The following is a 16,743-nucleotide window of genomic DNA, read 5'->3' on the forward strand; positions in this document are numbered from 1 at the left end:
ATCATGCGGATCAATCCATATCCGCGGCTCGGTCCGGCCTAGCGCCATTGTGGCTAGCGTAAAACTATTCCGGTATGGTATCTACTGGAGTCGCTTTCATTGGAAGAGAACAGTCAACAGGTCATGTATCAATGGTACACAATACAGAACAGTACGGCATCATCAAATGGACTTTTGCGACCTTTCCATTTTCATAAATGATTAACATGTTACTTAAAAAGAGTGCTCTGATTGATAAAACATAGTTGATACGCGTATAGTCTCCAACTGTACAAATGCTTCAAATGCTTCTAACAAACAGTCACTCTTATACTGGGTTGAACGACAGATCTAAGCCTCGTACGGCCAGTCATAAAATGGTGCAGTGGTCCTTGCTTTCATTCTTTCCTAACCCTTTTTTAGCGGCGGCTGGCGCTTGTCGAGAGTAGGTGCGGGTGGCGTCAGGCTTACAACCGCCAGCTGGCGAACTCCGACGTGTCATGCAGACTCGTTCTTCGTCTCTGACAGCAACGACTAGGAGCTGATTGGTTACACTGATTTATTGAACTAGTCTTTTTCACGAGAAGAAACCTGCTTCTATTCAGAAGGATCAGAGGGTATTGCCTATGGCGCTCTAGACAAAAGTCGGTTGGGGCCCGGGGGCCGAGCCAGCCATGCACTTCGTCTCCTACTTTTCGGAACTATACAGCGATGAAGAAGAAGGAGCCGGATCATTCCGCAATGGTATTCCCAGAATCTCATTGTGATCCACCTGTCGTTCAGTTCTCCCCTTCAATTCCCCTATGGAAAACGGATCTACACTATGAGTGCCCCCCTCTATCGCCGCCGCCGACCTGCCGTTGCGTGTATCGAGTGTCGACGACGCAAAGTGAAATGTGATCGTGCATTTCCCTGCGGCCCATGTGGAAATGCCTCCCTAATGTGTGGTTATCGTTATCCCAATAATGAACTGACGATGACCAATCTCTGCGCTGGCCCGACCTCCAGCGATCTGTCTTCCTCTACTATCGCATCCGAGGAGAATAGTATTCAGACTGGGGTTGTAGTTAGCACTCCGATCACCTTCACCTCGTCGAGCAGCGTTATTGCCAATTTACCACCTCACTTCACCTTCCCATCAGGGTACACCGTCTCCAGGTCGGATGTGGGGATGAACGAGAACGAGACTGTGGATCTCCCCGGGCGCACCATATCCCACGCTAAGAGCTCGGGTTGTGGCAAGCATTATATTTAGTCGTCATTTGGACAGGTGAGCCAACGCGTTTCCTAGGTCTAGTCTTCACGGACAAGCTTCTTTGCTGATAAAAAATGCTAGTCAGAGCATTTGAACTTTCTGCTGCACCGGTCGGACCATGCGGAGATCCAACCACTCTGGGAGCAATGCAGCCATTACGCCCAGATCATCAAGTCAGACCGAGCCGTCAAGTATTACAACCAACTAGGCCCACCGAATGCGACGAACAATCTGCTTCTCAAGTCAACCTGTGACCGCCTGATCATGCTATACCTGCACACCTTCGAGGCAGTCTTTCGGGTGCTGCATATTCCGACCTTCATGCAACAGTATGAGCTATACTGGAACAACCCGCATGGTGCCAGCCGGGCTTTCCCATCTACCTTCGCTCTTGTGCTGGCCATCGGGGCCTGCTTCATCTCAGATGCTGACGCGGACGAGCTTCAGCTGTTTGCGCCGCAGTGGATTGCTAGTGCGCAGTTTTGGCTCACCGAGAGCTTTGACAAATTTGGCATTGATCTTTCGGTCCTGCAGGTCTCAACCCTGCTGCTGTTAGCGCGCCAAACACTCCCTGATCCTTCCGAGCTAGTCTGGATCTCAGGAGACTTTCCCCTACGTATCGCAATCGGACTCGGCCTTCACAAAGAGCCGCGAATCCATTTCCCGGAGTTTTCGCCCTTCGACGGCGAGATGCGGAAGCGCCTGTGGGCTACCATTCTGGAGATGTCGATACAGTCATGTCTGGATACGGGCATGCCACCGTCTATCTCCAATGACGATTTCGACTGCGAGCTGCCATTCAACATCAATGATGTCGATGCCAGCAATCTATCAGCTGCGACGGACATCGCAGATGGCTTTACCCAAAGCACCGTTCAGCGGATGCTGATGCAGATTATGCCATTGCGGCTGCAGATCCTTCGGTATTGCAATTCCCTCAAAAAGGGCCCGGGCCAGAATTACCAATGGGTTTTGAAACTGGGCATGCAGCTGAATGCCATGTGTCATTCCAATACTGCGACGCTGCAGTCGTATCAGAGAAACTCCATCCCCGACACCCCGATACCGACTGGATTCCAGATCCACCTGCTGAATATGTTGACTCGTCGATTCCTGCTGGCGTTACATACGCCATTCGCGGTGGAAGCCAAAGTAAACCAGTCATTCTACTTTAGCCGTAAAGTGCTTATTGAGAACGCACTCACCTTCCTATCCCCTCTGCAGTTGGTCTCGCAGAAACCGTTGCCCGTGGATTCCCTACCCGAGAACCAGCAACACGAGCTCCTGAGGTTGAAAGTTCGTGGGGGTGACATCATTCGGCACATGCTGTGCCATGCCACAGCCATTCTGATCGTCGAACTGACAACAGAGTTGGGGGAAAATGCATTTCCCATCATGCACAGCCTTTCGCAGGACCTATTCTTTCATGCCATCGAAGAGTCGATGGCCATCTTCCGGCGACGAATTCAAGCCGAGGAGACCAGTGTCGACGTTTATGTTCTGTTCTCCTGTGCCATGGCACAAGTCAAGGCGATGGAAGCCGGACTGGCCCCCGGACGACAAACGATTAAACCCGCCAAAGACAGCTTAAACATCTGCTGTGAACTGCTCAAATTTCAAGCCCAAGTCAGCGCGGTCAGTTCGGTCAGTTCTCTAGGATTGACACAAGATCTGCAGGTAGGATTGGAGAGTGAGCTTGGATCTTCGGACCTGTGGAATGGCATGTTATGAAGTTTTTCTTGTTCTTTCTGATGTAAAAGGAGATCCGTTTCCTACCATTGATCCTACCCATAACTCGTCTTGAGACATTATCCTTGACGACTGACATGAGTTGTACTTTGAACATTATAGTGATTCTTTAGATATGAGCCATGACGAATATCCAAGTATATGTGAGACATTTTCGAAAACCTATCGGAATCCATCTAGACCTATAGACTCATTCCGACGAACCTTTCAGCCTTGCTTCCAGCAAGGTCGCCTGCGACGCGAGCTCCGCCGAACTCGCCGTAAACCCCTGCGGCATCCAGACATTAACGAGGTCAAACCCAGACTCATTTAGCAGGCGCTCAAACTGAGCCTTTGTCCGCTCCAACGGGGCAAAGGAGACCATCATCGTTAAGTCAGCCTGGGCAGAGGACAGGGCGATCTTCGATTCAGGCAGCAAGGTCTCATTGATGAGCAGCAGCGAGTCAGGCGCCATCGCCTCCCGGAGGCGGGCCAAGATCTGTCGGGCCTGCGCATCAGGCCAGTCGTGCAGCACCGTGCGGAGGTTGTAAGCCCGCGCCCCTTTCACAGGCTGCTCGTCGAAAAAGTCATACCCTTGCGCCTCAATCCCGGCGGGGAACTCCTTTTCCTGAATCGCCTCGATCACAATCGGTAAGTCCTGCAGCACGAGACGGCCACGGACGTGAGGGAACTGTTTCTGGAACGCGATGATATCGCCGCCCTGGCTGCCGCCCACGTCCACCAGTAGGGCGTCGGAATCGTTGGTCACCCCGCCCAGTTTCTCCTCTACCGGGAAAAAGTCGAACCAGTTTTGGCCCTGGCGACGATGCGAGATTATCATCACCGTGTTGAACGCTTGCTGGTAGTAGGGCTCTCCGGCCAGGAAATCGAAGTAGTGCGATTTCGTCCCGGTGGCGTATTGGAAGGGGCCGTCGAGGACGTTGTTCGGGTTCTGCCAGCCTTTTCCATGGAAGTAGGCTGGGAGTTGAGAGAGTACCATGAAGAAGTGCGTGCTTTGGTTTTTGATTCATCTTTAGTGGACAGTAAGAGACGGGAGAGAGAGAAAAGGACATACACATGGATCACGGCCGCGGAGAGAGGTGAGCTTGAGATGTAAGCAGCTGCCAGCGGGGTTGAAGCGTATACATCTTGCTCAATTTGGTTGAAAATTCCTAGTGCGGATAGAAATCGCATGATGCGTGCTATACAGTGGAGTTCTTTGTAAGTCTTCACTGAATATGATGCTGATGGTTTGTGATCACTTACACACGAGAAGAGGATCGGTTTTGGTTGTCTCAGCCAGCTGCGATAGAGTCACTGTCCCTTCGCTGGAGGACTCGGAATGCTGGGCTACGGCATTGAAGAGGTTCATATCAATGGCTAATCGCACTGCTATGGATGCATAACCTTGCGGCATATAACCACGTAAGTGAGAAGTACTTCCAGCTTTCTAACAACCAAGGAAAAGAGAAATCATACCGCAAAGACTGTTCGCAAGGTGAATTCAAACGGGGATTTCAACTCCTTCCGGAGTTGATCACAGGCTTGGAGGAGACGCTTCCGGTCTGCCTCATTCTCCTGGAGGTCTGTTGTAGAGGCTACAGTAGCCTCAATCTGGCTGGTCAGATCCACGAGATTGATCGAGGACATCGTAACTGGATCTTTATGTTGTATAGGGCGATGAATGAATAAATTGAATATGTAGAGGATTGCACTGTTTAATGCTAACAATATTATTTCCTATATTAATATTGCGAGTCTTAATGCTACTATTTAATATATCGAATTATCTAGACACTGTAATTATGCCCCACCCCCGGATTATTAGGTCCCACGGGAATAAGCACCTAGGCCGAGCGAGATGAGCGAGATAGTCCGTGCTGTTCCCGTCTAAAACGCCATTACGCTAAATCGCTGGTTCTTTTCTCCGGATCGTGGGTAGCCAAATATTTGTCCTCTCATACTGAAGCGGAAGGTAACGCGGCAGGTGGAGTTAGCGCCGGGATATTATGGATCCTCGATATTATGGATCTTCCATTCTCCGGAGCGGCCCGGGACAACAACACGGGTAAGGGTATTTCGGTATTCTTGTCGGCGGTAAATTTCAATTATGGCCTGATTGAAAGAGTTCAAATAGCACACATTGAACCTTACAACCCATGGGACATTTTCGACGGTCCTCATACAGTCCAAGTTCGACATAATCAATGGCAATGTTAATTTCATGACATCATGGAAATAAGGTGCGTGATGCGCTCGACATTCACTCTTGAGCAACCTGTAGTTGAGTCGGAGGTGACTGTATATATTCATATTCAACCCGCACACCTGTGATATTTCAAGGTGCCCAGAATCTTTTCCTGAAAAAAATGGTAGCGACTTATTCTTGCTTCGGTCTGGCTATGTAAGCTATCTAGAAACTATATACATTGTATAATCTTTTGAATACATGTAGAGAATGACTTCCCTCGGGATTAAAACACCGTGGAATCTAGGGAATGAACTTTGCCATGGATGGCACGTCCTTAAAAATAAGCCACCAAGCCGATGGCGGCCAAAGCTGATGAGCCAACAACAGCCCATGCGACCTTGATAATTTGAGCTTTATTGTTCAGAGTGTATCCAGCGGCGGAGACAGTATACCGGATACCAGCAAAGAGATGGAAGGTGAAGGGCCAGGCGACAAGGAACTTAAGGCCGAGCTTGGCGGCCACAGGTAAAGAGCCAAAGGCCGCGACGAGGGCAGCCGATGACAGATCCCAGCCGAGCCAGGGGGCGACCAGGTAGGAGGTACCGAAGAGATACATACCGCCGGCGAGGAGAAGTCCTGTGTTTCGCTCCATGGCGGAGCTGACCGAGTGAACCTGCCATTTATAGATGGATAGATGGGGCGCCACAGGTCTCTGGAGGCGTTGGCGAGCGAGTCCTTCCTGGGCGGTTTGCGGCGTGAGCACTTTTAGTGGTGTCGTTACGGGCTTCGTGGTCTGCATCCTGAAGAGTCGGGCTAGTCAATATACATTTCCTAAGAACAACATATTCTAATTCTTCTACTTGGCATACCGAACTTGTTGTTGCCACGCCCGACCCATGATAGGCATAATAGACGGGGATGCTACTGCGGCACGACGTAGACTGAACATAGACGACGCTGGGAACTGATTGTCAGCTAACATCGAACATAACACAGAGGGGGAGCGGACGATAGAACGGAAGACTCACCCTTCTGCATCATGATCACATTTTTTTGGATGGAACCCGCCATGGTGGATGGGATGTGGATTCTTCTCGAGGAACAGAGAGAGACAGAGAGAGAGATGGGAAAGGACAAAAGAAAGAAAGATAGAAAGATCGGAAGGATTGCAGGGGCAGACAGCGTAGCGCTGTTTCAATTTGACCAGTGCTACAAGGCTAACATGAATTGTCGTCTTTTTACGGATCGACCGAGACCTTGTATTACCGGTACGTATCTTGGTATTAGGTAATTTTTGTATCTCTAAGTGGGGGCCAAGTTTAACCAAGCCTCGGCTTCGTGCACGGCGTCCAAGCTGCCTCTCCGATCCGGGGTTGCTCGTCGCTCGATGCAGATAGTGTTAGGAGGTGTGCCTTTGGAACAGCTACAGGAAAGAACACGTATGGGGGGGGGGAAGCGCGCGGAGGGGAAGTCTGCCCCGACACGTCGAGAGCTATCTACCTAGCCACCTTGGTCTGAACTATACAGACCACGTGATCTAACAGTAAATAAAACTAGCTCAGACACTACAATTTATATGTGAATATTACCTTGGAGATTTCCCCCTGAAAGCAGAATACACAACGCTAGGGCTCAAAGAGGTTTAGTCAAGAGGTGGGTCGTCCAACTTATGCATGCCAGACACTGTACTCCGTAGGCAAAGATAGTATGGATGCGTTGCAAAGCCCCAGTTGTCAATATCTAGACTAATGCGGGGGCCAAGTCCTTCGTTTCCTTAACCTACCAAGCTTCTGCCACGAGTTTAATCGAGGACTTCCAACTTCCAAGTTTCGTCAGTCATGAGTGTACTCCACCTCCGGGCCCCCAATTTATTATTGGAGATCCGAAAGGATAAAAGCGTATTCTGCTGTCGGCCGGTTCTCTCTCAGGACACCAAGACCAACAGCATCCTTCGCAATGTCATCAGAGATCTCGTCTTTCCTCACTTGGACCGCACTTTCCGTCTTCGCCTGGACAATCTATGGAGCCATCTGGCGGCTGTATCTGAGCCCCTTGGCCGCGTTTCCTGGGCCGAAGATTGTAGCCTTGACCTCCTGGGTGGAGTTTTACCACGACGTGGTTAAGAAAGGCACATACATGTGGGAGATTGAGAAGATGCATCAGAAATACGGACCAATTGTCCGTGTGAGCCCTTACGAGTTGCACTGCATTGATCCGGACTTCTACAATGTCATCTACGCCGCGCTGCCCCAGAAGAGGGACAAGTACGAAAGGTTCACACGGTCGCCCGACTGCAACAACGCTACCGGTTTTACCGTCGAACATGCCCATCATCGTATGAGACGTGACGCCTTGGCCCCATTTTTTTTAGCAAGCGAAATACTCTAGGCTTAGAAGATAGTATCAAGGCTTGTGTGGATCAGCTCTGCGCTAACATCGTCCGCGCCCATGCCGCCAAGGAGCCATTCAATCTCACTTTGGGGTCGATTGCTACCACCATGGATGTCCTCACCAGCTATAGCTTTGGCCAGTCTTTCGGGCTGCTGGCTGATGAGGCTCTCGCTACTCAATGGCGCGATACCGTTTTTCACATTATGCGGGCCCTCCCTATCGTCCGTGCCTTCCCGCTGCTAGTGCGGCTGGTTGACCTCTTACCCCCGATCATCTCCAAGCGGATCACCCCTGATCTGTCAATCTTGATAGGATGGAAACAGGTAAGGCATTCAGGCGGCCAATTTTAACATGGCAACTAATCCGGCACAGCGTATTCGCAAACAAACCGAAGATATACTCAATTATCGTGGCATCTACTCTGACCCGGACCGCAAGGCGACCACTATAATTGAAGCCCTCCGCGACAGCGACAAGCTGCCCTCAACAGAAAAAACGCCATAGCGACTATCCGAAGAGGGCGCAATTCTCCTTATCGCAGGGAGCGAGACCCCGGCCAAGGTCAATGCGGTCTTGTGGTATCATCTTCTAGCGAATCCCACCAAACTCCAGCGTTTGCGAGCCGAATTGACCCGAGTCTATCCGGATCCCAAGCACCCATTACCGTCTCTGACAGAGCTTGAGAAGCTGCCTTACCTCAATGCCTGTATTCTAGAGGGGCTGCGCCTGCAGAGTGGAGTTTCAGGTCGTTCGCATCGGCTGGCCCCCACAAGTCTCAGCTATGGTGCCTGGACGATCCCTGCCCGCACACCTCTCAGTTCAATCTCCGTTTTCCAGCACTATGATCCTGTGCGGTTCCCTGACCCACAAGCCTTTCTTCCTGAGCGATGGCTCTTAGAGGACGGGTCGGGGATCCGCGTGGAGCTAAAGCGCAGCATCGTGGCTTTTGGAGCGGGGACACGATACTGCCTTGGAACATCTCTCGCATATGCGGAGTTGTACTTGATGGCGGTGGCTTTGGCGACGAGGGTTGATATGGAATTGTTTGAGACAGCTATCGACGATGTGAAGATCGCGCTGGATTGGACAATTTCTCAGCCGAAGCCTGATACTCAGGGTGTCAGAGTCAAGCTGCGGGTGGTGCACATACAGCAGTAGCCTGCTTGCTTGTTTAGGGCAGAGGGTCAGCAAGAAGACAGGTAATCGCCGGTATTGATATATGGTAGGACAAAAAATGCGGACGCATGTACCTTGTATTGAGACTATCAATATCATGAACTTGAATAATTCAATTTTCAATGTTTCAAAGTTTTAATATCCGAATCTAAAGTTTCTGTCTCCCCTACTACCTATCAACCATCTGTTCAGCAACCTACTCATTCAACTGGCACTACCAATATGGCGTTGAATACTCCCTCAAAGGCTGATTATCTCATAATCGGTGGGGGAACCGCCGGTTTGGTGGTTGCAAGCCGATTGTCCGAAGATCCCAACATCCAGGTGGTGGTATTGGAGAGCGGTCCAAATTGGTGTTTTTGGGTGTTTAGGGTGGGTGTTTAGGGTGGTTGGTGGCAATAGCGATTAATAATCGAGAGGCAACTTCGACCCGTATATCTTTAGCATGCACAGCTTAAAGCGTTCCTCAATACCTTTGCACTATATGGCCCAATGTCTTCACATTAAAAGCACATACGACCACAGGGTGTGGAGAACAGGGCTTCCCGTCCGCTCAGCCGTACTTAAGCCACATACTGAACGCAGTTAATTCTCAAAAAGCCCTTGGCCTTAAAACAGTAATATGTTTTGTGTTAGGGTGAGTGAGGGTGATATAGGTGAGAGAGGTGAGAATGGGGTGAGAACGGGGTGAGAACAGGGTAAGGGGACCCACCGTTGTACTTATATTTTAGATAAATAATAGCCCGAGGGTGCTTATTTAGGCCTGCTATTTTTTATTTATCTTTATTTTCTAGCTAGAAGATTATGTCACTATAAAATATATAGAAAAAACTTGTTAAGAGAAATGCCTATGCTTTATCATATGGGTTTACCCTTAACTATTAGAACGCACGAGAAAAAGAAGAAAATACTATTTCAAGTTGTTATAAGGAGCTAGCACCAGCTACACTTTAGAATTACGAAAACACTGCATTAAACTGGGCATTATGAGTAGTCTCACCAATTTTCTTGTTTTTATTATTAGTCTAATATATTGTAGGTGGAGGCTGTCTTATAACGAAGTAGCCAACGCTAACTTTGCTAAAGAGAACCCTGATCCCACTCCTCAACTCCTTAAGTCCTTTGCGGAATACTTTATTGCTACAAGGAAAGATTTACTGTCGCAGAAGATAGCCTGTCAGAACTTATTAATTTCACTTCAAGATGGGAGCGGGCTAAACTGGCTAGAGCTGCTATGGAAGGTTCTTGCTGTGGCTCAGAGAGGCGGGATCATGATCATGTCCATTAAGGGGGAGGAAAAAACTGTTGCGGTGTGTGACCTCGATTGACCCTGTCAATGTCTATCCAGGAAAGCTTTTTTCTTTTTTCTTTTCTTTTTTTTGGTTTTTGGGTAAAGAGAATAGGGAAAAAAAGATTTCCATCAGGCATTGGTGATAATTGTCTCATGGCCCGAAGGCTCTGAAGTAGCAAATACGTTAAGATGCAAACATCCCCTGGAAAAATAACTCCGATAGGGGGAATCGAACCCCCGGCTGTCGTGTGAGAGACGACGATGTTAGCCACTACACCATATCGGATGTATGAAGATATTACGTAATCATGACCTCATAGTTAACAGATAACTAGGATTTTAAGGCTAGATAAACTATGGTTATAAAGTAAGTCTTGACTGTTAAGTAGTGTCTTGAATTTAGAATACTTTTAACATTGAAGTATATATTTAGAAACTTTTAGAGTGGTATATTTTAATAGAATATCCGACACTTCTTTACTGAACTTATAGTAGCTTTGTTATAGATACTCCTAAAAGAGCTGAAGATCTAAAGATTATTTTCTATCTAGAAGTATATAGATAAGATGGCTAAGATATAAAGGCGAGTTTGCTATAAGCAAAAGAATATCTAGAGTAATTGTCACGGGCCTATGCCCGCTGCCTGATCACGTGTAGTACACGTGCCCTTATATACCTCCACGGCCCCCTGTGTTTCTCTGTTCCTCATGTTATTCTAGACAGTACGCCTGACATAGCTTGTTCTGAATTTAAGTCCTGCTTTAGTCCGTCACAGTAATTGGTATTTTGGATTTGAAGCGAGTGAAAAGTAAAATCATGAGCCTTTCTATAATAAAGAAATCCGTTCTATCTTTAAAGGAGATTAGGCTTTGAATTATCTCCTTAAATATTAATAAACATAAGGTTTTAGTATTAAAAAGGATATATATTTTATCTAATAATATTGTGAGCTTAAACGCCCTTTAAATGACTTTAGACACTAGGCTATGGATCTTAGGAATACGTAAAGTATCTTTATATTTTACTAATACTTCGACAAACTCTCTATCAACAGAAACGCTATCTTGATAAATAAGAAGTCAAATGACCCCAGTGTTAAAATAAATACCATTCGCTTTGAACTTGAAGATTTATTGAATAGGTGCTTTGTCTTAATTTAGATTAAGAAGGGCCTTAAAGAAAAGAGGATCTCTGAAAGCTTTAATCAAAGGACAGGATATTAGCGCCTCGGAAGGAAAATCCTGCCGGGGTCTGCAGCTCACTTTCGTCTCGAACTAAGGACTTCCACCTATCAACAACCGCACTCATTTTCGTTCGGATATCTGATTGAACATTGGCAAAATATAGCTGAAATGTGGGCAATACATCCAACCATCTCTCTGCTCTGTCTTAGTATGTGAGTAGACCCAGGTCATAGAGTGTTGTCAAGGATCATGGATGTGAGGTCACATGCCCTCGTGCTTATCAGCGTTCCTCTTTATCTTTTCCCTCTTCTTCTTTCGAACAATCCACTCCGTTCTTTTCGTATCTCCATCTCCTCATTGTAGCGGTTTAACAAGTTTCTTGTCACTCAAATGCATCTGCGAATGATGTGATGTTGGCCATATTTCCCGAAGTGTTAAATCTTTGGGCTGGTGTAGCTTCGACACGCCACGCCATTAAACAGTGGCTGGGGATGGTGTACCTTGAGCATGCGGATGGTCATGAGGTGAAGCTGTATTTCATTCTGTCGGGGAAAATAGTAAGGCCACTGGCCTTGCACTCGCAGTCGCCATTGCTGTCAATTAAGGCGACATTGAAGCAATAAGAACCACGGGGCGTAAATAACACGGTATTCAGACCAGAAGTTAAACGGTGTCGAGCAGTCAGAGATGATGATTTTTAATAAGGAGTTGTGAATGTTCTCGGGTTAATCAAGATCAAGAAATATCTTTTGAGGTTCATATAGAGGTGCGAAGGAAAGAGAAAATACAAGAGAGGAATAGACCCAGGTGTTTATCGTAATTCGTTAAATTATGAGATTAGGACCATCACGCATGGCGATATCAGGGGGCGTCAAAGTGCCAAGTTCCAACACCAAATTGGTCAGGTTTGGCAAAATTCTTCACCTTCCAAGGTTTTTTTTAAAGATTATGCGAACAGCTGGAAAACCACGGTTGTGCGGGGTATTTCGAGAGAAAATACAACAAAAGCCTCGGTCGCGAGGCCTACAGAATGAGCCCTGGAGGAGTGCTAGACCAAAAATGCACTAGTTGACCGGGTTCCGGATATTATGGTACATATACACACCAAGGACAAGATACGATATTAACCAGAGTTCCCGTCATTCATCCGTGTTCTACGTATTCCGGGGTGTTTGAACTTTGCACTGTTTATTGGTCTGCCCAATACAGTTAGTGCCCCTCCCGCGTCTTGTAGCCCATAGCTTCGTCCTTCCTCTTGATTTCTTTTCTTCTAAGCACCTGCGTCCGCGCATCTCTCTGCCCACTCGGCACGGCATCATCGATAGCACAATCTCCATTGCACTATTCTCCTGTCCCTCTGTGTAGCTCTAAACAATGGGACAACTTGGAATGCCACAGTATCTTAATAAGAACTAGAACGTAAATGGTAAGCGAGTGGACCATTCCAAAACACATACATGTAGTAAATTATAGCTCTATTTGAGTAGATTCTCGGAGACCAAGCTTCAGTATTGGCATTGGAAATGAATCAATCTCTGAGCGGATTTGAAAGCTCTAACCTAATAACCTCAATACTCAGGCAGTCTCAAAAATTTCCTTCTATATAGGTTGATACTGAGCTATAGGCAAAGCTTCATCTCATATGCCATTAGACTATACTTAGACATTGAAATGAATAGATACATACCCCGCCTTTTTTTAGCCGGTTTTTACTCCGTAGCGAAATGAAGCCTAGCGTGGTAATACTTAGTTTTTCCTAACCACTTTTTGTAGGCAATTATAGCCTAATAACCACATATTTCTCCATGAAATAAACGAGATCATGTGCTTTGCTATTGAGTTAGCGAAGAGGCGTTAGTTTAGGAGATGGCAGCAAATAGAAGGCAACCTTGGAAGCCGGTTGTTTTAGATGGAAATCTTAGGCGAGATTGGGTTTATATAGCTTCATGATCCTCCGAGGTCTCTCTTCAAAGCTACTACAGAACTAAGCAAACTCCAGGGCTTGATTTACAAAGTTCAATTCTCACAATGCGTTTATCTCTTGCAATAACAGCCTTGCTGGTCGGTGCATCCCAAGGAGCACCTCACGCCCCTATTAACAATGGCAACGTTGATCTTAATAGGCTTGCTCAGCTTCAGCACAAACTGTGGTTTGGCTCAGCAGCCGATATTCCTGGAACTGCGGAGACCACTGATACCGCGTATCTCAAATTGCTGAAGAGCAATTTTGGCGAAGTTACACCTGCCAACGCCATGAAGGTGCGTTCAGCTAGAAATCATTCCTTATTCTTTGACTCGTTTCCATTAACCCTCGCATCTCTAGTTTATGTATACCGAGCCAGAGCAGAATTCATTCAACTTTACCGAAGGCGATCAGTTCCTGGAGGTCGCAGAGAGCTTCGGCGCCAAAGTCCGATGCCATAATCTTGTCTGGGTGAGCCAGCTGTCTGACTTCGTGACATCTCAAAACTGGACAGCCGAAGCCCTCACTGCTGTGATGAAGAATCACATCTTCAAGACTGTTCAGCACTTTGGTCGACGCTGCTACTCATGGGATGTGGTTAACGAGGCTCTCAACTCGGACGGCTCCTTCTCCTCGAGCGTCTGGTACGACACCATTGGTGATGAGTACTTCTACCTTGCATATCATTTTGCGCAACAGGCATTAGCAGAGATAGGCGCAAATGATGTGAAGCTGTACTATAACGATTATGGTATCGAGAACTCGGGTACCAAAGCCACCGCCGTTCTGCAGCTCGTCAAGAATCTGCGGGCGCGTGGTATCCGAATTGACGGTATCGGGTTGGAATCGCACTTCATCGTGGGCGAGACTCCTTCTCTTGCCGACCAGCTTGCCACAAAGCAGTCTTACATCAATGCCGATCTAGATGTGGCAGTGACGGAGCTCGATGTTCGTTTCTCAGCAGCGCCGTTTTACACAGCCGCCGCTCAGCAGCAGCAAGCTCAGGACTACTACACGAGCGTCACCAGCTGCGTAAAGGCCGGTCCTCGCTGCATTGGTGTGACTGTTTGGGATTTTGACGATGCGTACTCTTGGGTTCCCGGTGCCTTTGCTGGACAGGGTGGTGCTTGTTTGTTCAACGATACTCTTGATGCGAAGCCCGCGTACTACGCCGTCGCTCAGGCTCTGGAGGAAGAAAGCCTCACAGTGTAGACTAGATAAGATCCTCATCTACTAACTATTAAGGTTTCTATTTTAAGCAGAGTTTGTGCCTTTACCTTTGTTTTTTTTTGGTAAAATAGAAGATAAGCAAGGCCCTGTTATATATGTCGAGCATTTATGTGTGATCACCATGTGATACGTTCACTCGTCCAGAATTCTTTGGTAGTTTTGTAACGCTCTTTTCTTTATCACGCATTTACCCGCAATTTGAGACGTAGGATTTCACCCGCAAGGAAAGGGGTTCTCAGTGTCAAATCATATGATTCAGCAGCTGTTAGCAGCCAATGAGAAGCGATGTTGATATATGTGTGTATGTGATTATAAATTTCTGCTATCTCTTAGGGATATTACCGCTGTGGGCTCATAAGTCAGATATAAGCGCTAGTCTCAGGCTGTCGGGCTTGTATAATGGTGCAAGAAGTGACGCGAAATTCCTATGGTATGGATTGCAGCTTGCCCAGCGATCAAGTGGTCCAATATATCTTGCCCAGTCCCCACGACAGCGAAAAGATCTCTTGTTTGCTTTTCAATCGTGCTTGTAACACCATAATGGGTATCCATGACAAAAGCCATCGATTCCAGGGGTTTGCCGACTAACTAAGTAAGAGATCTCATCGAGGTCAAAACCTGTGGGATAGCAAGACATGGTTTCGAGCTGGACGATTGGTATCATAGGATGACTTTCATTGGTCAAATAAACCTTAGAAACAGGATATCCATATGTATCCACATGTGCACTGGCACGACCCCGGTGTTGGTTCTAGAACTTGAACTGAGAGAGACGCGCCTTCGTTCAAGTTATCTATGAAGAAGAAAATTATAATCGAGGCTGTTAGACCATACTAAACACGGACGTTGAGCAAATATAAGTACGTTGTTCTGAAGACCGTTGATTTCTTTGATATCCGGAGGATAGGATTTTGAGGCATTGCTGCTGAACCCCGCTTCCTTTCAGGTTGCCACTAGTTCAATATGTGTAGTGGAGGACGAATGGTATACAGGCACAGAATGCAATCAGAAGAAGGATTTGTAGAAGTGAGTAGCAATATCATGCAAGCACAAAGTAGCAGATAGGTGGCGCCGTATGGCGTATTCAAATTAGAGCAAGAGTGCCAACATCAGGATTAAAAGGGAAAGAGCCCGTGAGCAAAATCAAAATTACCAACACTAGGCCCACCTAAGATTGAAAGTTGCAGATCAGGAATCAAAGGATGCGTGCATAGAAGCAGCAGCCAATGAGACGAAAATTGTAGACAGGACTAGCGAATGAGAAGGCAGAACTTGGCTAAAGCAACATAATAGATACAGTTTCTGAATAACAAGAGAGTCATTCCCCTCTCTCTTACTACTAGGTTCATTTTAGGGTAGTCCAAGGGTAAATGATAGTATAGAAATATAGGGTATACTAATATCATAACCAAGTACGCCTATGAAAACCATCTAACCTTTTCCAGTAACCTCAAGTAGAGAAGGGACCCCACTTGGGGCCACCTGGGCACCATCCAGGCATACTGACAAATCAACTAGGCCCACAGTCCCTTCTGCCAATGGGTGCCTACAGGTAGACTTTATGCTGGCAAGGGAAATCAAGCTCATTACCCTCAGATTTTCATATATCTGGAAGCCCAGATTATAGATGGTGAATCCAAGGATTGCCCTGGGTGGTGCTTAAGGGACTGTTAGATCCTGCTGGCTTAGGTCAAGTCACTGCTGTATATGAAATTTTGCCCATTTCATCGCCCTGGCAGTACCTTGATGCACGTGGATCTCTATTCTTGGCACTGGTTCCTGAGGATTAGCTAAATGTTTCTTACAGTTTCCAAATGACCTTAGCTTCTTGTAATGATCAAATCTGAGTATTACTGTAGTAGTTTTCGTTTCTGTCGGGCCAAAGCTAGCCCCAGATAGGTCCACGGCCCCACGCTGTCGGCAATGTTATAACCGGAGAGCCAGGAGTCCAAGACTTCTCGGCTCATGCTTACTATAGAACGTGAGATTTGGAGGGCGAAATAGGGATTCTCTAAACCAATCGCCCAAATCCCCCTGGCGCCAGGCTAGTATGTACTGTAAAGCTCCTTGAAGAGCCCTAGAGGTTCTTACCCTGTTTCAAACCAAGTTCAAAAAAGGGCCAAGCCCGCTAGTCCATGGCTTCCGGGGCTAAGGAGATTTTCTTGCTTTTGTGGTCGGCTTTATAAGTTCAGAGTCGGAGCTGCATGGTCCTGTTCAGGTAGAAGCAGAATGAGCATATTCACCACAGTATATCAGTAACATGAATGAAATAGAAGCTTGACTGTCATAGGTTGAAGCGCCCCCGCTTCCTAAACCCTTCGATGAGCAATTGCCCAAGTTGGATGTTGCAGGATT

At 47.1% G+C, this 16,743-nt stretch overlaps 5 protein-coding genes across 5 annotated transcripts; 3 read left to right on the top strand and 2 right to left on the bottom strand.

Annotated features, from left to right (window-relative positions):
• Nucleotides 1-802: 802 nt before the first annotated feature.
• On the top strand, nt 803-2,965 carry N7483_007935 (uncharacterized protein; the record flags this gene model as incomplete). Its single annotated transcript, XM_057091372.1, has 2 exons — nt 803-1,211; nt 1,320-2,965. 2 exons carry the CDS (start codon nt 803-805, stop codon nt 2,963-2,965), a joined length of 2,055 nt encoding a protein of 684 aa, XP_056946113.1.
• Nucleotides 2,966-3,173: 208 nt separating this feature from the next.
• Nucleotides 3,174-4,612, bottom strand: N7483_007936 (uncharacterized protein; the record flags this gene model as incomplete). Its single annotated transcript, XM_057091373.1, has 4 exons — nt 3,174-3,975; nt 4,038-4,164; nt 4,229-4,412; nt 4,442-4,612. The coding sequence occupies 4 exons, from the start codon at nt 4,610-4,612 to the stop codon at nt 3,174-3,176; spliced, it is 1,284 nt and encodes a 427-aa protein (XP_056946114.1).
• Nucleotides 4,613-5,487: 875 nt separating this feature from the next.
• N7483_007937 (succinate:quinone oxidoreductase subunit C) lies at nt 5,488-6,224 on the bottom strand (the record flags this gene model as incomplete). Its single annotated transcript, XM_057091374.1, has 3 exons — nt 5,488-5,953; nt 6,023-6,110; nt 6,182-6,224. 3 exons carry the CDS (start codon nt 6,222-6,224, stop codon nt 5,488-5,490), a joined length of 597 nt encoding a protein of 198 aa, XP_056946115.1.
• An 885-nt stretch (nt 6,225-7,109) lies between these two features.
• Nucleotides 7,110-9,104, top strand: N7483_007938 (cytochrome P450; the record flags this gene model as incomplete). Its single annotated transcript, XM_057091375.1, has 4 exons — nt 7,110-7,488; nt 7,548-7,867; nt 8,049-8,681; nt 8,913-9,104. 4 exons carry the CDS (start codon nt 7,110-7,112, stop codon nt 9,102-9,104), a joined length of 1,524 nt encoding a protein of 507 aa, XP_056946116.1.
• Nucleotides 9,105-13,223: 4,119 nt separating this feature from the next.
• On the top strand, nt 13,224-14,370 carry N7483_007939 (Endo-1-4-beta-xylanase D; the record flags this gene model as incomplete). Its single annotated transcript, XM_057091376.1, has 2 exons — nt 13,224-13,454; nt 13,519-14,370. 2 exons carry the CDS (start codon nt 13,224-13,226, stop codon nt 14,368-14,370), a joined length of 1,083 nt encoding a protein of 360 aa, XP_056946117.1.
• Nucleotides 14,371-16,743: the final 2,373 nt, after the last annotated feature.

This window comes from Penicillium malachiteum (genome assembly GCF_028827825.1).
Source record: "Penicillium malachiteum strain IBT 17515 chromosome Unknown utg000003l:1.0-4950554.0:1.0-4952489.0, whole genome shotgun sequence".
Taxonomy (NCBI): domain Eukaryota; kingdom Fungi; phylum Ascomycota; class Eurotiomycetes; order Eurotiales; family Aspergillaceae; genus Penicillium; species Penicillium malachiteum.